This window comes from Panulirus ornatus, chromosome 56, assembly GCF_036320965.1.
Source record: "Panulirus ornatus isolate Po-2019 chromosome 56, ASM3632096v1, whole genome shotgun sequence".
NCBI classification, from domain to species: domain Eukaryota; kingdom Metazoa; phylum Arthropoda; class Malacostraca; order Decapoda; family Palinuridae; genus Panulirus; species Panulirus ornatus.
Window position 1 is genome coordinate 26,585,027 of NC_092279.1, and position 24,834 is coordinate 26,609,860.

The following is a 24,834-nucleotide window of genomic DNA, read 5'->3' on the forward strand; positions in this document are numbered from 1 at the left end:
AGGTGGCGACGGGAATGGATGAAGGCAGCAAGTATGAATATGTGCAAGTGTATATATTTTTGTCTCTGTATGTATATGTATGTATACTTTGAAATGTAAGGGAATGTATATGTGCGTGTGTGGGCATTTATGTATATACATGTGTATGTGGGTGGGTTGGGCCATTCTTTTGTCTGTTTCCTTGCGGTACCTCGCTAATGTGGGAGAGAGCGACTAGGTATGATAGATGATGAATAAATATTTATTTATTTATTATACTCTGATGCTCTCTTCCGCTTTAGCGAGGTAGCGCAAAGAAACTTATGTAAGAATGGCCCAACCCACCCACATGCACATGTATATCCATAAACGCCCACACCTGCACATATGTATACCTGTACATTTTAACGTATACATACATAAACATACACAGACATATACATATATACTCATGTACATATTCATACATGCTGCCTTCATCCATTCCTGACACCACTCCGCCACACATGAAATGACGCTCCCCTCCCCCCGCTTGTGCACGAGGTAGCACCAGGAAATAACAAAAGCCACATTCGCTCACACTCAGCCTCTAGCTGTCCTGCGTGATGCACCAAAACCACAGCTCCCTTTCCACATCCAGGCCCCACAAAATTTTGTGTGCTTTACCCCAGACGCTTCACATGCCCTGGTAGAATCCATTAACAGAATGTCAACCCCGGTATACCACATCGTTCCAGTTCACTCTATTCCTTGCACGCCTTTCATCCTCCTGTATGTTCAAGCCCCGATTGCTCAAAATCTTTTTCACTCCATCTTTCCACCTCCAATTTGGTCTCCACTTCTCCTCATTCCCTCCACCTCTGACACATTTATCCTCTTTGTCACTCTTTCCCCACTCATTCTCTCCATGTGACCAAACCATTTCAATACACCCTCTTCTGCTCTCTCAACCACACTCTTTTTATTACCACATATCTCTCTTACCCATTCATTACATTATCGATCAAACCACCTCACACCTCATATTGTCCTCAAACATCTCATTTCCAGCACATCCACCCTCCTCTGCACAACCCTATGTATCGCCCATGCCTCACAACCTTATAACATTGTTGGAACCACTATTCCTTCTAACATATCTATTTGTACTCTCCGAGATGACATTCTTGCCTTCCACACATTCTTCAACGCTCCCAGAACCTTTGCCCATTCCCCCACTCTGTGACTCACTTCTGCTTCCATAGTTCCATCCGCTGCCAAATCCACTCCCAGATATCTAAAACACTTCACTTTCTCCAGTTTTTCTCCATTCAAACTTACCTCCCAATTTACTTGTCTCATCCCTACTGAACCTAATAACCTTGCTCTTATTCACATTTACTCTCAGCTTTCTTCTTTCACACACTTTACCAAACTTAGTCACCAGCTCCCGCATTAGTGAGGTAGCACAAGGAAACAGACAAAAGAATGGCCCAACCCACCCACATACACATGTATTTACATACATGTCCACACACGCTCGTATACATACCTATACATTTCAACATATACATATATATTCATACACAAATATATACACATGTACATAATTCATACTTGCTGCCCTTATTCATTCCCGTTGCCACCCTGCCACACATAAAATGACAAACCCCTCCCCCTGCACATGCGTGAGGTAGCCCTAGGAAAAGACAACAAAAGCTACATTCGTTCACACTCAGTCTTTACCTGTCATGTATAATGCACCAAAACCACAGCTCCCTTTCCACATCCAGGCCACACAAAACTTTCCAAGGTTTACCCCAGATGCTTCACATGCCCTGGTTCAATCCATTGACAGCATGTCGACCCCAGTGTACCACTTTGTTCCAGTTCTTTCTATTCCTTGCATGCCTTTCACCCTTCTGCATGTTCAGGTCCTGATCGCTCAAAATCTTTTTCACTTCATCCTTCCACCTTCAATTTGGTCTCCCACTTCTTTTTCCCTCCACCTTTCACATATATCCTCTTTGTCAGTCTTTCCTCGCTCATTCTCTCCATGTAACCAAACATTTCAATACCCCTCCTTCTGCTCTCTCAACCACACACTTTATATGACCACACATCTCTCTTACCCTTTCATTATTTACTCGATCAAGTCACCTCACACCACATATTGTCCTCAAACATCTCATTTCCAACACACCCACCCTCCTCCGCACAACCCTATCTATAGCCAACACCTTGCAACCATATAACTTTGTTGGAACCACTATTCCTTCAAACATATCCATTTTTGCTTTCCAAGATAATGTTCTCGCCTTCCACACATTTTTCAACATTCCCAAAACTTTCGGCCCCTCCCCCACCCTGTGACTCACTTCCACTTCCATGGTTCCATCCACTGCCAAATCCACTCCCAGGTATCTAAAACACTTCACTTCCTCCCGTTTTTCTCCATTCAAACCTACCTCCCAATTGACTTGTCCCTCAACCCTACTGTAACTAATTACCTTGCTCTTATGCACATTTACTATCAGCTTTCTTCTTTCACACACTTTACCAAACTCAGTCACAAGCTTCTGCAGTTTCTCATTCGAATCAGCCACCAGTGCTGTATCATCAGCAAACAACAACTGACTCATTTCCCAAGCCCTCTCATCCACAACAGAGTGCATAGTTGCTCCTCTTTCCAAAACTCTTGCATTCACCTCCCTAACAACCCCATCCATAAACAAATTAAACAACCATGGAGACATCACACACCCCTGCTGCAAACCGACATTCACGTAGAACCAATCACTTGCCTCTCTTCCTACTCATACACATGCCTTACATACTCGATAAAAACTTTTCACTGCTTCCAGCAGCTTGCCTCCCGCACCATATACTCTTAATACCTTCCACAAAGCATCTCTATCAACTCTATATATGCCTTCTCCAGTTCCATAAATGCTACATACAAATCCATTTGTTATTCTAAGTATTTCTCACATTCTTCGAAGCAAACACCTGATCCACACATCCTCTACCACTTCTGACACTGCACTGCTCTTCCCCAATCTGATGCTCTGTACATGCCTTCACCCTCTCAATCAATACCCTCCCATATAATTTCCCAGGAATACTCAGCAAACTTGTACCTCTGTTATTTGAACACTTGCTTTTATCCCCTTTGCCATTGTACAATGGCACTATGCATGCATTCTGCCAATCTTCAGGTATTTCACCATGAACCATGCATACATTGAATATCCTCACCAACCAGTCAACAACACAGTCACCCCTCTTTCTTAACAAATTCCACTGCAATACCATCCAAACCTGCCGCCTTACTAGCTTTCATCTTCCGCAAAGCTTTCACTGCCTCTTCCCTGTTTAACAAACCATTCTCCCTGACCCTCTCACTTCACACACCACCTCGACCAAGATATCCTATATCTGCCACTCTATCATCTAACACATTCAACAAACCTTCAAAATACTCCATCTACTTCTCACATCACCACTGCTTGTTATTACCTCCCCATTAGCCCCCTTCACCGATTCCCATTTGTTCTCTTGTATTGCGCACTTTATTTACCTCCTTCCAAAACATCTTTTTGTTCTCCCTAAAATTTAATGATCCTCTCGCCCCAACTCTCATTTGTCCTCTTTTTCACCTCTTGCACCTTTCTCTTGACCTCTTGCCTCTTTCTTTTATACATCTCCCAGTCATTTGCACTATTTCCCTGCAAAAATCGTCCAAATGCCTCTCTCCTCTCTTTCAATAATTATCTTACTTCATCCCACCACTCACTACCCTTTCTAATCTGTCAACCTCCCACGCTTCTCATGCCTTAAGCATCTTTTGCGCAAGCCATCACTGCTTCCCTAGATACATCCCATTCCTCTCCCACTCTCCTTACGTTCTTTGCTCTCACCTTTTTCCATTCTGCATTATTTATTATACTTTGTTGCTGTCTCCCGCATTAGCGAGGTATCGCAGGGAAACAGACAAAAGAATGGCCCAACCCACTCATATACACGTGTATACATAAATGCCCACACACGTACATATACATACCTATACATTTCAACGTATGCATACATATACATGCAGACACAGACATATACATATTTACACATGCACATATTCATGCATGCTGCCTTCAGCCATTCCTGCCGCAACCCCGCCACACATGAAATGACACCCCCTTCCCCCCACATGCATTCAAGGTAGCACTAGGAAAGGACAACAGAGGCCACATTCGTCCACACTCAGACTCTATCTGTTATGTGTATTGAACCAAAACCAGAGCTCCCTTTCCACATCCAGGCCCAACAAAACTATCTATGGTTTACCTCAGATGCTTCACATGCCCTGGTTCAGTTGATTGATGGCATGTCAACCCAGGTATACCACATCATTCCAAATCACTCTGTTCCTTTCACCCTTTTCACCCTCCTGTATGTTAAGGCCCCGATCGCTCAAAATCTTTTTCACTCCTTCCTTCCACCTCCAATTTGGTCTCCCTCTTCTCCTCGTTCCCTCCACCTCTGGCATGTATATCCTCTTTGTCAATCTTTCCTCACTCATTCTCTCTATGTGACCAAGACGTTTCAATATCCCCTCTTCTCCTCTGTCAACCACACTCTTTTTATTACCACACATCTCTCTTACCCTTTCATTACTTACTCGATCAAACTCCCTTACACCACACATTGTCCTCAAACATCTCATTTCCAGCACATCCACCCTACTCTGCACACCCCTATCTATTACCCATGCCTCACAACCATATAACATGGTTGGAACCACTATTCCTTGAAACATACCCATTTTTGCTTTTCAAGATAAGGTTCTCGCCTTCCACACATTTTTCAATATTTATATATGACTGAGAGATGTATAAAAGAAGAGGAAGAGGTCAAGAGAAAGTGGAAGATGTGAAAAAGAGGGCAAATGACAGTTGGGGCAGAAGAGTATCATTGAATTATAGGGAGGATAAAAAGATGTTTTGGAAGGAGGTAAATAAAGTGCGTAAGACAAGAGAACAAATGGGGACATCGGTGAAGGGGCAAATGGGGAGGTGATAACAAGTACTGGTGAAGTGAGAGGGAGATGGAGTAAGTATTTTGAAGGTTTGTTGAATGTGTTTGATGATAGAGTGGCAGATATAGGGTGTTTTGGTTGAAGTGGTGTGAGAAGGTAGAGGTCAGGGAGAATTACTTGGTAAACAGAGAAGAGGTAGTGAAAGCTTTGCGAAAGATGAAAGCCGGCAAGGCGGTGAGTTTGGATGGTATTGCAGTGGAAGTTATTAGATAAGGGGGTGACTATTGTTGACTGGTTGGTGAGGATATTCAATGTATGTATGGTTCATGGTGAAGTGCCTGAGAATTGGCAGAATACATACATAGTGCCATTGTACAAAGGCAAAGGGGATAAAGGTGAGTGTTCAAATTACAGAGTATTCCTTGGAAATTATATGGGAGGGTTTTGATTGAGAGGGTGAAGGCATATATAGAGCATCAGATTGGGGAAGAGCAGTGTCGTTTCAGAAGTGGTAAAGGATGTGTGGATCTTGTGTTTGCTTTCAAGAATGTATGTAAGAAATACTTAGAAAAACAGATGGATTTGTATGTAGCATTTAAGGATCTGGAGAAGGCATGTGATAGAGTTGATAGAGATGCTTTGTGAAAGGTATTTAAGAGTATATGGTGCGGAAGGTAAGTTGTTAGAAACAGTGAAAAGGTTTTATCGAGGATGTAAGGCATGTGTATGAGTAGGAAGAGAGGAAAGTGATTAGTTCCCAGTGAATGTTGGTTTGCGGCAGGGGTGAGTGATGTCTCCATGGTTGTTTAATTTGTTTATGTATGGGGTTGTTAGGGAAGTGAATGCAAGAGTTTTGAAGAGAGGGGCAAGTATGCAGTCTGTTGTGGATGAGAGGGCTTGGGAAATGAGTCAGTTGTTGTTTGTTAATGATACAGCACTGGTCGCTGTTTCAGGTGAGATATTGTAGAAGTTGGTGACTGAGTTTGGTAAAGTGTGTGAAAGAAGAAAGCTGAGAGTAAATGTGAATAAGAGCAAGGTTATTAGGTTTAGTAGAGTTGAGGGACAAGTCAATTGGGAGGTAGGTTTGAATGGAGAAAAAGTAGAGGAAGTGAAGTGTTTTAGATATCTGGGAGAGGATTTTGCAGCGGATGGAACTATGGAAGTGGAAGTGAGCCACAGGTTGGGGGAGGGGACAAAGGTTTAAGGAGTGTTAAAGAATGTGTGGAAGGTGATAATTTTATCTCCGAGAGCAAAAATGGGTATGTTTGAAGGAATAGTGGTTCCAACCATGTTATATGGTTGCAAGGTGTGGGCTATAGATATGGTTGTGCGGAGGAGGGTGGATGTGTTGGAAATGAGATGTTTGAGGACAATATGTGGTGTGAGGTGATTTGATTGAGTAAGTAATGAAAGAGTAAGAGAGATGTATGGTAATAAAAAGAGTGTGGTTGAGAGAGCAGAAGAGGGTGTATTGTATTGGTTTGGTCACAAGGAGAGAATGAGTGAGGAAAGATTGACAAAGAGGATATATGTGTCAGAGGTGGAGGGAACAAGAAGTGGGAGATCAAATTGGAGGTGGAAAGGAGTGAAAAAGATTTTGAACGATCAGGGCCTGAACATATAGGAAGATGAGAGGCTTGCAAGGAATAGAGTGACTTGGAACAATGTGGTGTACCGGGGTCGAAGTGCTGGCAGTGGATTGAACCAGGGCATGTGAAGCGTCTAGGGTAAACCATGGAAAGTTTTGTGGGGCCTGGTTGTGGAAAGGGAGCTGTGGTTTTGCATTATACATGACAGCTAGAGACTGGGTGTGAGTGAATGTCACCTTTGTTATCCTTTCCTAGTGCTACATCGGGCACGTGTGTGTGTGTGTGTGTCATTTCATATGTAGCGGGCTGGCGATGGGAATGAATAAACGTAGGAAGTATGAATTATGTACATGTGTATATATATGTGTTTCTGTGTATGTACATATATGTATATGTTGAAATGTATAGGTATGGATGTGTGTGGATGTGTATGTATATACATGTGTATGTGGGTGGGTTGGGCCATTCTTTCGTCTGTATCCTTGTGCTGCCTCGCTGATGCGGGAGACAGCGACAAAGTATAATAAATATATATGAATATTTTTTTATTATTGTTATTTTGCTTTGTCGCTGTCTCCCGCGTTAGCGAGGTAGCACAAGGAAACAGACGAAAGAATGGCCCAGCCCATCCACATACACATGTATATACATACACGTCCACACAAGCAGATATACGTACCTATGCATCTCAACGTATACATATATATATACACACACAGACATGTACATATATACACATGTACATAATTCATACTGTCTGCCTTTATTCATTCTCATCGCCACCTCACCACACATGAAATAACAACCCCCTCCCCCCTCATGTGTGCGAGGTAGCGCTAGGAAAAGACAACAAAGACAACATTCGTTCACACTCATTCTCTAGCTGTCATGTAATAATGCACTGAAACCACAGCTCCCTTTCCACATCCAGGCCCCACAGAGCTTTCCATGGTTTACCCCAGACGCTTCACATGCCGTGGTTCAATCTTTGCTCTTATTCACATTTACTCTCAGCTTTCTTCTTTCACACACTTTACCAAACTCAGTCACCAGCTTCTGCAGTTTCTCACATGAATCAGCCACCAGCGCTGTATCATCAGCGAACAACAACTGACTCACTTCCCAAGTTCTTTCATCCACAACACACTGCATACATGCCCCTCTTTCCAAAACTCTTGCATTCACCTCCCTAACAACCTCATCCATAAACAAATTAAACAACCATGGAGACATCACGCACCCCTGCCGCAAACCTACATTCACTGAGAACCAAATCACTTTCCTATCTTCCTACACGTACACATGCCTTACATCCTCGATAAAAACTTTTCACTGCTTCTAGCAACTCGCCTCCCACACCATATATTCTTAATACCTTCCACAGAGCATCTCTATCAACTCTATCATATGCCTTCTCCAGATCCATAAATGCTTCATACAATTCCATTTGCTTTTCTAAGTATTTCTAACATACATTCTTCAAAGCAAACACCTGATCCACACATCCTCTACCACTTCTGAAACCACACTGCTCTTCCCCAATCTGATGCTCTGTACATGCCTTCACTCTCTCAATCAATACCTTCTCATATAATTTCCCAGGAATACTCAACAAACTTATACCTTTGTAATTTGAGCACTCACCTTTATCCCCTTTGCCTTTGTACAATGGCACTATGCATGCATTCCGCCAATCCTCAGGCACCTCACCATGAATCATACATACATTAAATAACCTTACCAACCAGTTAGCAATACAGTCACCCCCTCTTTCTAATGAATTCCACTGCAATACCATCCAAACCCGCCGCCTTGCCGGCTTTCATCTTCCGCAAAGCTTTTACTATATATATATTTATTTATATATTTTGCTTTGTTGCTGTCTCCTGTGTTAGCGAGGTAGTGCAAGGAAACGGACAAAAGAATGGCCCAACCCACCCACATACACATGTATATACATACACATCCACACACGCAAATATACATACCTTTACATCTCACCGTATACATATATATACACACACAGACATATACGTATATACACATGTACGTAATTCATACTGTCTGCCTTTATTCATTCCCATCGCCACCTCGCCACACATGAAATAGAAACCCCCTCCCCCCTCATGTGTGGGAGGTAGCGCTAGGAAAAGACAACAAAGGCCACATTCGTTCACACTCAGTCTCTAGCTGTCATGTAATAATGCACTGAAACCACAGCTCCCTTTCCACATCTAGGCCCCACTGAACTTTCCATGGTTTACCCAAGACACTTCACATGCCATGGTTCAATCCATTGACAGCACGTCAACCCCGGTATACCACATTGTTCCAATTCACTCTATTCCTTGCACGGCTTTTACACTCCTGCATGTTCAGGCCCCGATCACTCAAAATCTTTTTCACTCCATCTTTCCACCTCCAATTTGGTCTCCCACTTCTCCTCGTTCCCTCCACCTCTGACACATATATCCTCTTTGTCAATCTTTCCTCACTCATTCTCTCCATGCGACCAAACCATTTCAAAACACCCTCTTCTGCTCTCTCAACCACACTCTTTTTATTACCACACATCTCTCTTACCCTATTATTACTTACTCGATCAAACCACCTCACACCACATATTGTCCTCAAACATCTCATTTCCATCACATCCACCCTCCTCCGCACAACTCTATCCATATCCACGCCTAGGAACCACATAACATTATTGGAACCACTATTCCTTCAAACATACCCTTTTTTGCTTTCCGAGATAATGTTCTCAACTTCCACACATTCTTCAAGTTGACTGGTTGGTGAGGATATTCAATGTATGTATGGTTCATGGTGAAGTGCCTGAGAATTGGCAGAATACATACATAGTGCCATTGTACAAAGGCAAAGGGATAAAGGTGAGTGTTCAAATTACAGAGTATTCCTTGGAAATTATATGGGAGGGTTTTGATTGAGAGGGTGAAGGCATATAAGAGCATCAGATTGGGGAAGAGCAGTGTCGTTTCAGAAGTGGTAAAGGATGTGTGGATCTTGTGTTTGCTTTCAAGAATGTATGTAAGAAATACTTAGAAAAACAGATGGATTTGTATGTAGCATTTAAGGATCTGGAGAAGGCATGTGATAGAGTTGATAGAGATGCTTTGTGAAAGGTATTTAAGAGTATATGTGCGGAAGGTAAGTTGTTAGAAACAGTGAAAAGGTTTTATCGAGGATGTAAGGCATGTGTATGAGTAGGAAGAGAGGAAAGTGATTAGTTCCCAGTGAATGTTGGTTTGCGGCAGGGGTGAGTGATGTCTCCATGGTTGTTTAATTTGTTTATGTATGGGGTTGTTAGGGAAGTGAATGCAAGAGTTTTGAAGAGAGGGGCAAGTATGCAGTCTGTTGTGGATGAGAGGGCTTGGGAAATGAGTCAGTTGTTGTTTGTTAATGATACAGCACTGGTCGCTGTTTCAGGTGAGATATTGTAGAAGTTGGTGACTGAGTTTGGTAAAGTGTGTGAAAGAAGAAAGCTGAGAGTAAATGTGAATAAGAGCAAGGTTATTAGGTTTAGTAGAGTTGAGGGACAAGTCAATTGGGAGGTAGGTTTGAATGGAGAAAAAGTAGAGGAAGTGAAGTGTTTTAGATATCTGGGAGAGGATTTTGCAGCGGATGGAACTATGGAAGTGGAAGTGAGCCACAGGTTGGGGGAGGGGACAAAGGTTTAAGGAGTGTTAAAGAATGTGTGGAAGGTGATAATTTTATCTCCGAGAGCAAAAATGGGTATGTTTGAAGGAATAGTGGTTCCAACCATGTTATATGGTTGCAAGGTGTGGGCTATAGATATGGTTGTGCGGAGGAGGGTGGATGTGTTGGAAATGAGATGTTTGAGGACAATATGTGGTGTGAGGTGATTTGATTGAGTAAGTAATGAAAGAGTAAGAGAGATGTATGGTAATAAAAAGAGTGTGGTTGAGAGAGCAGAAGAGGGTGTATTGTATTGGTTTGGTCACAAGGAGAGAATGAGTGAGGAAAGATTGACAAAGAGGATATATGTGTCAGAGGTGGAGGGAACAAGAAGTGGGAGATCAAATTGGAGGTGGAAAGGAGTGAAAAAGATTTTGAACGATCAGGGCCTGAACATATAGGAAGATGAGAGGCTTGCAAGGAATAGAGTGACTTGGAACAATGTGGTGTACCGGGGTCGAAGTGCTGGCAGTGGATTGAACCAGGGCATGTGAAGCGTCTAGGGTAAACCATGGAAAGTTTTGTGGGGCCTGGTTGTGGAAAGGGAGCTGTGGTTTTGCATTATACATGACAGCTAGAGACTGGGTGTGAGTGAATGTCACCTTTGTTATCCTTTCCTAGTGCTACATCGGGCACGTGTGTGTGTGTGTGTGTCATTTCATATGTAGCGGGCTGGCGATGGGAATGAATAAACGTAGGAAGTATGAATTATGTACATGTGTATATATATGTGTTTCTGTGTATGTACATATATGTATATGTTGAAATGTATAGGTATGGATGTGTGTGGATGTGTATGTATATACATGTGTATGTGGGTGGGTTGGGCCATTCTTTCGTCTGTATCCTTGTGCTGCCTCGCTGATGCGGGAGACAGCGACAAAGTATAATAAATATATATGAATATTTTTTTATTATTGTTATTTTGCTTTGTCGCTGTCTCCCGCGTTAGCGAGGTAGCACAAGGAAACAGACGAAAGAATGGCCCAGCCCATCCACATACACATGTATATACATACACGTCCACACAAGCAGATATACGTACCTATGCATCTCAACGTATACATATATATATACACACACAGACATGTACATATATACACATGTACATAATTCATACTGTCTGCCTTTATTCATTCTCATCGCCACCTCACCACACATGAAATAACAACCCCCTCCCCCCTCATGTGTGCGAGGTAGCGCTAGGAAAAGACAACAAAGACAACATTCGTTCACACTCATTCTCTAGCTGTCATGTAATAATGCACTGAAACCACAGCTCCCTTTCCACATCCAGGCCCCACAGAGCTTTCCATGGTTTACCCCAGACGCTTCACATGCCGTGGTTCAATCTTTGCTCTTATTCACATTTACTCTCAGCTTTCTTCTTTCACACACTTTACCAAACTCAGTCACCAGCTTCTGCAGTTTCTCACATGAATCAGCCACCAGCGCTGTATCATCAGCGAACAACAACTGACTCACTTCCCAAGTTCTTTCATCCACAACACACTGCATACATGCCCCTCTTTCCAAAACTCTTGCATTCACCTCCCTAACAACCTCATCCATAAACAAATTAAACAACCATGGAGACATCACGCACCCCTGCCGCAAACCTACATTCACTGAGAACCAAATCACTTTCCTATCTTCCTACACGTACACATGCCTTACATCCTCGATAAAAACTTTTCACTGCTTCTAGCAACTCGCCTCCCACACCATATATTCTTAATACCTTCCACAGAGCATCTCTATCAACTCTATCATATGCCTTCTCCAGATCCATAAATGCTTCATACAATTCCATTTGCTTTTCTAAGTATTTCTAACATACATTCTTCAAAGCAAACACCTGATCCACACATCCTCTACCACTTCTGAAACCACACTGCTCTTCCCCAATCTGATGCTCTGTACATGCCTTCACTCTCTCAATCAATACCTTCTCATATAATTTCCCAGGAATACTCAACAAACTTATACCTTTGTAATTTGAGCACTCACCTTTATCCCCTTTGCCTTTGTACAATGGCACTATGCATGCATTCCGCCAATCCTCAGGCACCTCACCATGAATCATACATACATTAAATAACCTTACCAACCAGTTAGCAATACAGTCACCCCCTCTTTCTAATGAATTCCACTGCAATACCATCCAAACCCGCCGCCTTGCCGGCTTTCATCTTCCGCAAAGCTTTTACTATATATATATTTATTTATATATTTTGCTTTGTTGCTGTCTCCTGTGTTAGCGAGGTAGTGCAAGGAAACGGACAAAAGAATGGCCCAACCCACCCACATACACATGTATATACATACACATCCACACACGCAAATATACATACCTTTACATCTCACCGTATACATATATATACACACACAGACATATACGTATATACACATGTACGTAATTCATACTGTCTGCCTTTATTCATTCCCATCGCCACCTCGCCACACATGAAATAGAAACCCCCTCCCCCCTCATGTGTGGGAGGTAGCGCTAGGAAAAGACAACAAAGGCCACATTCGTTCACACTCAGTCTCTAGCTGTCATGTAATAATGCACTGAAACCACAGCTCCCTTTCCACATCTAGGCCCCACTGAACTTTCCATGGTTTACCCAAGACACTTCACATGCCATGGTTCAATCCATTGACAGCACGTCAACCCCGGTATACCACATTGTTCCAATTCACTCTATTCCTTGCACGGCTTTTACACTCCTGCATGTTCAGGCCCCGATCACTCAAAATCTTTTTCACTCCATCTTTCCACCTCCAATTTGGTCTCCCACTTCTCCTCGTTCCCTCCACCTCTGACACATATATCCTCTTTGTCAATCTTTCCTCACTCATTCTCTCCATGTGACCAAACCATTTCAAAACACCCTCTTCTGCTCTCTCAACCACACTCTTTTTATTACCACACATCTCTCTTACCCTATTATTACTTACTCGATCAAACCACCTCACACCACATATTGTCCTCAAACATCTCATTTCCAGCACATCCACCCTCCTGCGCACAACTCTATCCATATGCCACGCCTTGCAACCATACAACATTGTTGGAACCACTATTCCTTCAAACATACCCATTTTTGCTTTCCGAGATAATGTTCTCAACTTCCACACATTCTTCAAGGCTCCCAGAATTTTCACCCCTTCCCCCACCCTATGATTCACTTCCGCTTCCATGGTTCCATCCGCTGCCAAATCCACTCCCAGATATCTAAAACACTTCACTTCCTCCAGTTTTTCTCCATTCAAACTTACCTCCCAATTGACTTGACCCTTAACCCTACTGTACCTAATAACCTTGCTCTTATTCACATTTACTCTCAACTTTCTTCTTTCACACACTTTACCAAACTCAGTCACCAGCTTCTGCAGTTTCTCACATGAATCAGCCACCAGCTAACAGCTGACTCACTTCCCAAGCTCTCTCATCCACAACAGACTGCATACTTGCCCCTATTTCCAAAACGCTTGCATTCATCTCCCTAACAACCCCATCCATAAACAAATTAAACAACCATGGAGACATCACACACCCCAGCTGCAAACCTACATTCACTGAGAACCAATCACTTTCCTCTCTTCCTACATGTACACATGCCTTACATCCTCGATAAAAACTTTTCACTGCTTCTAACAACTTGCCTCCCACACCATATACTCTTAATACCTTCCACGGAGCATATATATATATATATATATATATATATATATATATATATATATATATATATATATATATATATATATATATAAATATATATATATATATATATATAAATATATATATATATATATATATATATATATATATATATATATATATATATATATATATATATATATATATATATATATATATATAAGGTATTAAGAATATATGGTGTGGGAGGAAAGTTGTTAGAAGCAGTGAAAAGTTTTTATCGAGGATGTAAGGCATGTGTACGTGTAGGAAGAGAGGAAAGTGATTGGTTCTCAGTGAATGTAGGTTTGCGGCAGGGGTGTGTGATGTCTCCATGGTTGTTTAATTTGTTTATGGATGGGGTTGTTAGGGAGGTAAATGCAAGAGTTTTGGAAAGAGGGGCAAGTATGAAGTCTGTTGGGGATGAGAGAGCTTGGGAAGTGAGTCAGTTGTTGTTCGCTGATGATACAGCGCTGGTGGCTGATTCATGTGAGAAACTGCAGAAGCTGGTGACTGAGTTTGGTAAAGTGTGTGGAAGAAGAAAGTTAAGAGTAAATGTGAATAAGAGCAAGGTTATTAGGTACAGTAGGGTTGAGGTTCAAGTAAATTGGGAGGTGAGTTTGAATGGAGAAAAACTGGAGGAAGTGAAGTGTTTTAGATATCTGGGAGTGGATCTGGCAGTGGATGGAACCATGGAAGCGGAAGTGGATCATAGGGTGGGGGAGGGGGCGAAAATTCTGGGGGCCTTGAAGAATGTGTGGAAGTCGAGAACATTATCTCGGAAAGCAAAAATGGGTATGTTTGAAGGAATAGTGGTTCCAACAATGTTGTATGGTTGTGAGGCGTGGGCTATGGATAGAGTTGTGCGCAGGAGGATGGATGTGCTGGAAATGAGATGTTTGAGGACAATGTGTGGTGTGAGGTGGTTTGATCGAGTGAGTAACGTAAGGGTAAGAGAGATGTGTGGAAATAAAAAGAGCGTGGTTGAGAGAGCAGAAGAGGGTGTTTTGAAGTGGTTTGGGCACATGGAGAGAATGAGTGAGGAAAGATTGACCAAGAGGATATATGTGTCGGAGGTGGAGGGAACGAGGAGAAGAGGGAGACCAAATTGGAGGTGGAAAGATGGAGTGAAAAAGATTTTGTGTGATCGGGGCCTGAACATGCAGGAGGGTGAAAGGAGGGCAAGGAATAGAGTGAATTGGAGCGATGTGGTATACCGTGGTTGACGTGTTGTCAGTGGATTGAATCAAGGCATGTGAAGCGTCTGGGGCAAACCATGGAAAGCTGTGTAGGTATGTATATTTGCGCGTGTGGACGTATGTATATACATGTGTATGGGGGGGGGTTGGGCCATTTCTTTCGTCTGTTTCCTTGTGCTACCTCGCAAACGCGGGAGACAGCGACAAAGTATAATAAATATAAAATGATATATATATATATATATATATATATATATATATATATATATATATATATATATATATATATATATATATTATCCCTGGGGATAGGGGAGAAAGAATACTTCCCACGTATTCCCTGAGTGTCGTAGAAGGCGACTAAAAGGGGAGGGAGCGGGTGGCTGGAAATCCTCCCCTCTTGTTTTTTTTTTAATTTTATTCCCTCTAAGGCCCAGTCCTCTGTTCATAGCGCTACCTCGCTAATGCGGGAAATGGCGAATAGTACAAAAAAATATATATATATATATATATATATATATATATATATATATATATATATATATATATATTTATTTATTTATTTATTTATTTTGCTCTGTCACTGTCTCCCGCGTTTGCAAGGTAGCGCAAGGAAACAGACGAAAGAGATGGCCCAACCCACCCCCATACACATGTATATACATACACGTCCACACACGCAAATATACATACCTATACTTCTCAATGTACACATATGTATACACACACAGACACATACATATATACCCATGCACACAATTCACACTGTCTGCTTTTATTCATTCCCATCGCCACCTTGCCACACATGGAATACCATCCCCCTCCCCCCCTCATGTGTGCGAGGTAGCGCTAGGAAAAGACAACAAAGGCCCCATTCGTTCACACTTAGTCTCTAGCTGTCATGCAATAATGCCCGAAACCACAGCTCCCTTTCCACATCCAGGCCCCACACAACTTTCCATGGTTTACCCCAGATACTTCACATGCCCTGATTCAATCCACTGACAGCACGTCAACCCCGGTATACCACATCAATCCAATTCACTCTATTCCTTGCCCGCCTTTCACCCTCCTGCATGTTCAGGCCCCAATCACTCAAAATCTTTTTCACTCCATCTTTCCACCTCCAATTTGGTCTCCCACTTCTCCTCGTTCCCTTGGGATAGGGGAGAAAGCATACTTCCCACGTATTCCCTGCATGTCATAGAAGGCGACTAAAAGGGAAGGGAGCGGGAGGCTGGAAATCCTCCCCTCTCCTTTTTTTTTTTTCCAAAAGAAGAAACAGAAAAGGGGGCCAGGTGAGGATATTCCCTCAAAGGCCCAGTCCTCATCCTCTGTTCTTAACGCTACCTCGCTAATGCGGGAAATGGCGATTAGTATAAAAAAAGATATATATATATATATATATATATATATATATATATATATATATATATATATATATATATATATATATATATATATATACTTTTTCTTTCATACTATTCGCCATTACCCGCGTTAGCAAGGTAGCGTTAAGAACAGAGGAGTGGGCCTCTGAGGGAATATCCTCACCTGGCCCCCTTTTCTGTTTCTTCTTTTGGAAAAAAAAAAAAAAGGAGAGGGGAGGATTTCCAGCCTCCCGCTCCCTTCCCTTTTAGTCGCCTTCTACGACACGCAGGGAATACGTGGGAAGTATTCTTTCTCCCTTATCCCCAGGGAATATATATGCTACTGTCAGTAGTTGTAACTCCCTTAAGCATTGTACTTATTGTTACACAGTGTTTATTAAATGAATATCTTTTCATGTCCAGTAGATTGAAATCCATTACAGAAGGCTTCATTGATGAGATAACTATATGTAAGTACAGGTGTTAGGGGTTAAGAGTATTTGTTTTATTTGTGGTATTGCCAGTTTCTGTTTGCTAAAACTTTTTTCAGTCCACACTTTTGTCACAGCCCATTCATCCATATCTAAACCTCTTCCATATGCACTTTATTTTTCATACATGTTTGCCATTTCTTGCATTAGTGAAGTAGTGCCAAAAATAGACAAGAAATTACTTCATTTTTTTACATTCACACACCAGCTATCATGTACAATGCTAAATATCTCATAATTTTATTCTTTTGTTTCCAATCTAATTGCTTATTATCCTTAGGTCTTCATCAATAATGAGTTCCACAAATCGGAGAGTGGAAGGCAATTTCCAACTGTCAACCCTGCCACTGGGGAGGTTATCACTATGGTGGAGGAGGGAGACAAGGTAAGAACAGTTTTAAAATGCTGTAGATGTGCTTTAATTACAGGTTCACTGATGTAATATTGATTCCAGTTTGTCATTTAATCTTGTTTTGATATCTATATAATTTGTGATGAGAATATGAGTTTTTATTATGACTATCTCTGTCATAGTTTCTCTTATATAGTGAAATATATGATTCTAATTGAATTATAGGAGTGTACTTTATTTGTTCATGTACTTTGTGGCCCATTGTTACTGTTGGTAAAGGGATTCATTTGTTTTTTGATATATCTAGTATTATTTTATGTTAACCTTTGTAGTGGCGACTTCATTATTATTTACCGAATGATTCACCGGCTTGGAAACAGTTGTGGACTTAAATCATGAATAATTGACATTTAGAATGGAAAACATGCTGTCACATAGGTTCTGGTAGACAAATTCCTCCTCAGTAGCAAGATGAACAAGATTGCACATAGTCAGGGGCTGATAGGAGCCTGCTAAGAGGTAGCATTATTGAAGTAGTTACAGTAATAAGTGACTTTAGTATGAGAGTATACTTGAGATTGTTGTAGATGTTACTTGGCAGATACTGGATATGTTTGTATGCTGTGCTGGTAGTCATCAGAATGTAGTTAGGCACTGGTGGCCGATTACTTTTCAAAGAACTTTAGATACTTTATCTGACCATATATTGCAGGCTGATGTTGAGAAAGCAGTGAAGGCAGCTCGTCAGGCTTTTGAACTTAATTCTCAGTGGCGACAGATGGATGCTTATGATCGTGGCCGGCTTTTACACCGATTGGCAGACCTCATGGAAAGAGACAAAGTTTACCTGGCAGTAAGTTATCATTTTTTTTATTTGTCACAGTTGCTGTTATCTTATTTCTTCAAGAAATTATATTGATAATGTATATTTCATTAATTCTTCCAGAGCCTGGAGACGCTTGATAATGGAAAACCTTACACAAATTCTTTTATGGTGGATGTTGAATTAAGCATTAAGAATCTCCGCTACTTTGCTGGTTGGGCAGACAAGATTCATGGTAAAACCATTCCCACTGATGGCCCACATTTTGCATATACTCGTCATGAACCAATTGGTGTTTGTGGTCAAATCATTCCATGGAACTTCCCTCTTCTAATGCAAGCTTGGAAATTTGGACCTGCTCTGGCTACAGGTACAGATGAAATGAACAAGATAAGTATTACAGGCTAGACTCAGATGGCAAAACTCCAACTCTTAGAAATTTTAATTTTTTCGCAGTGAATTCTAGTCTGATTTCCCCGGGGATTTTTACGAGTCATTGTATTTCCTTTGGTGTTGAAAACAAATGTGACTTTTACTTATTTTAAGGTTCATGTTTTTTTGTGATTTTATTGTTACAAATGTACCATGTAATATTGAGTCAATATGATTTATAGTATGATTTTAAATTTGATCGCATTTTGCAAATTTTCTACAGTAAACTGTAATTACAGTTTCATCACCTTATCTCCTTGTGTGGCTATGTTTAAGGATGTCTTGTGTTAGTGTTTAACCACGAGTAGTACTATATTGTGCTACATTTGTAGAACCACATATACCGTAGGCTGTAGATAGAGTTGTGCGGAGGAGGGTGGATGTGCTGGAAATGAGATGTTTGGGGACAATATGTGGTGTGAGGTGGTTTAATTGAGTAAGTAATGAAAAGGTAAGAGAGATGTGTAGTAATATAAAGAGTGTGGTTGAGAGAGCAGAAGAGGGTGTTTTGAAATGGTTTGGTCACATGGAGAGAATGAGTGAGGAAAGATTGACCAAGAGGATATATGTGTCAGAGGTGGAGGGAACGAGGAGAAGTGGGAGACCAAATTGGAGGTGGAAAGATGTAGTGAAAAAGATTTTGAGTTATCGGGGCCTGAACATGTAGGAGGGTGAAAGGCGTGCAAGGAATAGAGTGAATTGGAACGATGTGGTATACCGGGGTTGACATGCTGTCAATGGATTGAACCAGGGCATGTGAAGCGTCTGGGGTAAACCATGGATAGTTTTGTGGGGCCTGGATGTGGAAAGGGAGCTGTGGTTTCGATGCATTGTACATGACAGCTAGAGATTGAGTGTGAACGAATGTGGCCTTTGTTGTCTTTTCCTATCGCTACCTCATTACACGTGTGGCTGGGTGTCGACGGGAATGAATAAGGGCAGACAGTATGAATTATGTACATGTGTATATATGTATATGTCCGTGTTTGTATATATATGTATACATTGAGATGTATAGATATGTTATGTGCTGTGTGTGGACGTGTATGTATATACATATGTACGTGGGTGGATTGGGCCATTCTTTCGTATGTTTCCTTACGCTACCTCGCTAACCCGGGAGACAGTGACAAAGTATAATGAATAAATAAATAAATGTAGAACCACAGGTATTTATTAAACAGTGTATCTCATGGACATATATTTAGTTAATAATGATTTGATTTTTTTTGTCTCGCCTTGACTTTTATTACTTGCATAATTGTAAGAGATGATGAATGTTCTTTTCAGGCAATACTATTGTTATGAAATTAGCTGAGCAGACCCCTCTGACTGGCTTGTATGTGGCTAAGTTGGTGGCAGAAGCTGGCTTTCCTCCAGGTGTGGTTAATGTTATCCCAGGGTATGGGCCAAGTGCAGGAGCTGCCATTGCTTCGCACATGGATGTTGACAAGGTTGCATTCACAGGATCTACAGAAGTAAGTTCTATTTATGTCAGTAGGAAGGGGCTTCATTTTTCACATACACAAAGGTAGTCAATTGTAATAGTTATATATTCTTTAAAAAATAATAATTAAGTCTTTTATGTACTTTAAATACAAATTGTGAATTCTCTCTTTAAATGACCACTAGATAGGACACCTGATTCAACAAGCAGCAGGTGCTAGCAACCTAAAGCGCATTACTCTAGAACTGGGAGGAAAAAGCCCAAACATTGTTTTCAAGGATGCTGACTTGGACTATGCTGTGGAACAGTCTCATTTTGGACTTTTCTTCAATCAGGTTAGTAAACATTATTTTTTTTTTTTTTCCGCTGTCTCCCGCGTTTGCGAGGTAGCGCAAGGAAACAGACGAAAGAAATGGCCCAACCCACGTCCACACACGCAAATATACATACCTACACAGCTTTCCATGGTTTACCCCAGATGCTTCACATGCCTTGATTCAATCCACTGACAGCACGTCAACCCCGGTATACCACATCGCTCCAATTCACTCTATTCCTTGCCCTCCTTTCACCCTCCTGCATGTTCAGGCCCCGATCACACAAAATCTTTTTCACTCCATCTTTCCACCTCCAATTTGGTCTCCCTTTTCTCCTCGTTCCCTCCACCTCCGACACATATATCCTCTTGGTCAATCTTTCCTCACTCATTCTCTCCATGTGCCCAAACCATTTCAAAACACCCTCTTCTGCTCTCTCAACCACACTCTTTTTATTTCCACACATCTCTCTTACCCTTACGTTACTTACTCGATCAAACCACCTCACACCACACATTGTCCTCAAACATCTCATTTCCAGCACATCCATCCTCCTGCGCACAACTCTATCCATAGCCCACGCCTCGCAACCATACAACATTGTTGGAACCACTATTCCTTCAAACATACCCATTTTTGCTTTCTGAGATAATGTTCTCGACTTCCACACATTCTTCAAGGCTCCCAGAATTTTCGCCCCCTCCCCCACCCTATGATCCACTTCCGCTTCCATGGTTCCATCCTCTGCCAGATCCACTCCCAGATATCTAAAACACTTCACTTCCTCCAGTTTTTCTCCATTCAAACTCACCTCCCAGTTGACTTCACCCTCAACCCTACTGTACCTAATAACCTTGCTCTTATTCACATTTACTCTTAACTTTCTTCTTTCACACACTTTAGCAAACTCAGTCACCAGCTTCTGCAGTTTCTCACATGAATCAGCCACCAGCGCTGTATCATCAGCGAACAACAACTGACTCACTTCCCAAGCTCTCTCATCCCCAACAGACTTCATACTTGCCCCTCTTTCCAAAACTCTTGCATTCACCTTCCTAACAACCCCATCCATAAACAAATTAAACAACCATGGAGACATCACACACCCCTGCCGCAAACCTACATTCACTGAGAACCAATCACTTTCCTCTCTTCCTACACGTACACATGCCTTACATCCTCGATAAAAACTTTTCACTGCTTCTAACAACTTGCCTCCCACACCATATATTATTGTAAAGATATAAAGCAGTTGTTAAACAAGAATCGATGTTTCAAAGTTATCATGAGGTCAGTACACAAATTATGAAACTGCCTTAGCAATGACCTAATTGCTCCTGAGGAGTCCATCATTTCCCTACTTCTCCATATAGTACATATTCAAACCTACAGGAGCCCCACCTAATGATTATGATAATAATAATGATAATAATAATGATCATAAAAATCATTTAAGTAGGAGAGATGGCCAGAGAGCATTATTGGATTGTGTTAATTGATAGGCACGTGAAGGAGAGACTTTTGGATGGCAATGTGCTGAGAGGTACAACTGGAGGGATGTCTGATCATTATCTTGTGGAGGTGAAGGTGAAGATTTGTAGATGTTTTCAGAAAAGAGAAAATGTTGGGGTAAAGAGAGTGGTGAGAGTAAGTGAGCTTGGGAAGGAGACTTGTGTGAGGAAGTACCAGGAGAGACTAAGTGCAGAATGGAAAAAGGTGAGAGCAAAGGATGTAAGGGGAGTGGGGGAGGAATGGGATGTGTCTAGGGAAGCAGTGATGGCTTGCGCAAAAGATACTTGTGGCATGAGAATCGTGGGAGGTTGGCAGATTAGAAAGGATAGTGAGTGGTAGGATGAAGCAAGATTGTTAGGGAAAGAGAAGAGAGAGGCATTTGGATGATTTTTTCAGGGAAATAGTGCAAATGACTGGGAGATGCATAAAAGAAAGGGCAAGAGGTCAAGAGAAAGGTGCAAGAGGTGAAAAAGAGGGCAAATGAGAGTTGAGGTGAGAGAGTATCATTAAATTTCAGAGAGAATAAAAAGATGTTTTGGAAGTAGGTAAATAAAGTGCGTAAGACAAGAGAACAAATGGGAACATTGGAGAAGGGGGCTAATGGGGAGGTAATAACAAGTAGTGGTGATGTGAGAAGGAGATGGAGTGAGTATTTTGAAGGTTTGTTGAGTGTGTTAGATGATAGAGTGGCAGATATAAGATGTTTTGGTCGAGATGATGTGTGAAGTGAGAGTCATAGAGAGTGGTTTGGTAAACGGAGAAGAGGTAGGGAAAGTTTTGCGGAAGATGAGAGCCGGCAAGGCGGCAGGTTTGGATAGTATTGCTGTGGAATTCATAAAAAAGGGGGTGACTGTGTTGTTGACTGGTTGGTTAGGATATTCAGTGTATGTATGGCTCAGGGTGAAGTGCTTGAGGGTTGGCGGAATGCATGCATAGTGCCATTGTACAAAGGCAAAGGGGATAAAAATAAGTGTTCAAATTACAGAGGGATAAGTTTGTTTATGGATGGGGTTGTTAGGGAGGTAAATGCAAGAGTCCTGGAAAGAGGGGCAAGTATGAAGTCTGTTGGGGATGAGAGAGCTTGGGAAGTGAGTCAGTTGTTGTTCGCTGATGATACAGCGCTGGTGGCTGATTCATGTGAGAAACTGCAGAAGCTGGTGACTGAGTTTGGTAAAGTGTGTGGAAGAAGAAAGTTAAGAGTAAATGTGAATAAGAGCAAGGTTATTAGGTACAGTAGGGGTGAGGGTCAAGTCAATTGGGAGGTGAGTTTGAATGGAGAAAAACTGGAGGAAGTGAAGTGTTTTAGATATCTGGGAGTGGATCTGTCAGCGGATGGAACCATGGAAGCGGAAGTGGATCATAGGGTGGGGGAGGGGGCGAAAATTTTGGGAGCCTTGAAAAATGTGTGGAAGTCGAGAACATTATCTCGGAAAGCAAAAATGGGTATGTTTGAAGGAATAGTGGTTCCAACAATGTTGTATGGTTGCGAGGCGTGGGCTATGGATAGAGATGTGCGCAGGAGGATGGATGTGCTGGAAATGAGATGTTTGAGGAAAATGTGTGGTGTGAGGTGGTTTGATCGAGTAAGTAACGTAAGGGTAAGAGAGATGTGTGGAAATAAAAAGAGCGTGGTTGAGAGAGCAGAAGAGGGTGTTTTGAAATGGTTTGGGCACATGGAGAGAATGAGTGAGGAAAGATTGACCAAGAGGATATATGTGTCGGAGGTGGAGGGAACGAGGAGAAGAGGGAGACCAAATTGGAGGTGGAAAGATGGAGTGAAAAGGATTTTGTGTGATCGGGGCCTGAACATGCAGGAGGGTGAAAGGAGGGCAAGGAATAGAGTGAATTGGAGCGATGTGGTATACAGGGGTTGACGTGCTGTCAGTGGATTGAATCAAGGCATGTGAAGCGTCTGGGGTAAACCATGGAAAGCTGTGTAGGTATGTATATTTGCGTGTGTGGACGTGTGTATGTACATGTGTATGGGGGGGGGGGGTTGGGCCATTTCTTTCGTCTGTTTCCTTGCGCTACCTCGCAAACGCGGGAGACAGCGACAAAGTATAAAAAAAAAAAAAAAAAGTTTGTTGAGTATTCCTGGAAAATTATATGGGAGGGTATTGATCGAGAGGGTCAAGGCATGTATAGAGCATCAGATTAGGGAAGAGCAGTGTGGTTTCAGAAGTGGTAGAGGATGTGTGGATCAGGTGTTTGCTTTGAAGAATGTTTGTGAGAAATACTTAGAAAAGCAAATGGATTTGTATGTAGCATTTATGGGTCTGGAGAAGGCATATGATAGAGCTGATAGAGATACTCTGTGGAAAGTATTAAGAGTATATGGTGTGATAGGCAAGTTGCTAGAAGCGGTGTAAAGTTTTTATCGAGGATGTTAGGAATGTGTATGAGTAGGAAGAGAGGAAAGTGATTGGTTCCCAGTGAATGTCGGTTTGCAGCAGGGTTGCGTGATGTCTACATGGTTAACTTGTTTATGGATGGGGTTGTTGGGGAGATGAATGCAAGAGTTTTGAAGAGAGGGGCAAGTATGCAGTCTGTTATGGATGAGAGGACTTGGGAAGCGAGTCAGTTTTTGCTTGCTGATGATACAGCGATGGTGGCTGATTTGGGTGAGAAACTGCTGAAGCTGGTGACTGAGTTTGGTAAAGTGTGTGAAAGAAGAAAGCTCAGAGTGAATGTGATTAAGAGCAAGGTTATTAGGTTTAGTAGGGTTGAGGTACAAGTCAATTGGGAGGTAAGTTTGAATGGAGAAAAACTGGATGAAGTGAAGTGTTTTAGATATCTGGGAGTGGATTTGATAGCGGATGGAATCATTGAAGCGGAGGTGAGTTGCAGGGTGGGGGAGGGGGTGAAGGTTCTGGGAGTGTTGAA

At 41.9% G+C, this 24,834-nt stretch overlaps 1 protein-coding gene across 1 annotated transcript in view; it reads left to right on the forward strand.

Moving 5' to 3' along the window:
* Aldh (Aldehyde dehydrogenase) overlaps window positions 1–24,834 on the forward strand; it is a 78,435-nt gene that overhangs the window by 30,982 nt on the left and 22,619 nt on the right. The window contains exons 2-6 of the mRNA XM_071694157.1: window positions 17,349–17,453; window positions 18,133–18,273; window positions 18,367–18,613; window positions 19,966–20,153; window positions 20,308–20,457. Coding sequence (XP_071550258.1) covers window positions 17,349–17,453; window positions 18,133–18,273; window positions 18,367–18,613; window positions 19,966–20,153; window positions 20,308–20,457 — 831 coding nt within the window. The remainder of the gene's footprint in view (window positions 1–17,348; window positions 17,454–18,132; window positions 18,274–18,366; window positions 18,614–19,965; window positions 20,154–20,307; window positions 20,458–24,834) is intronic.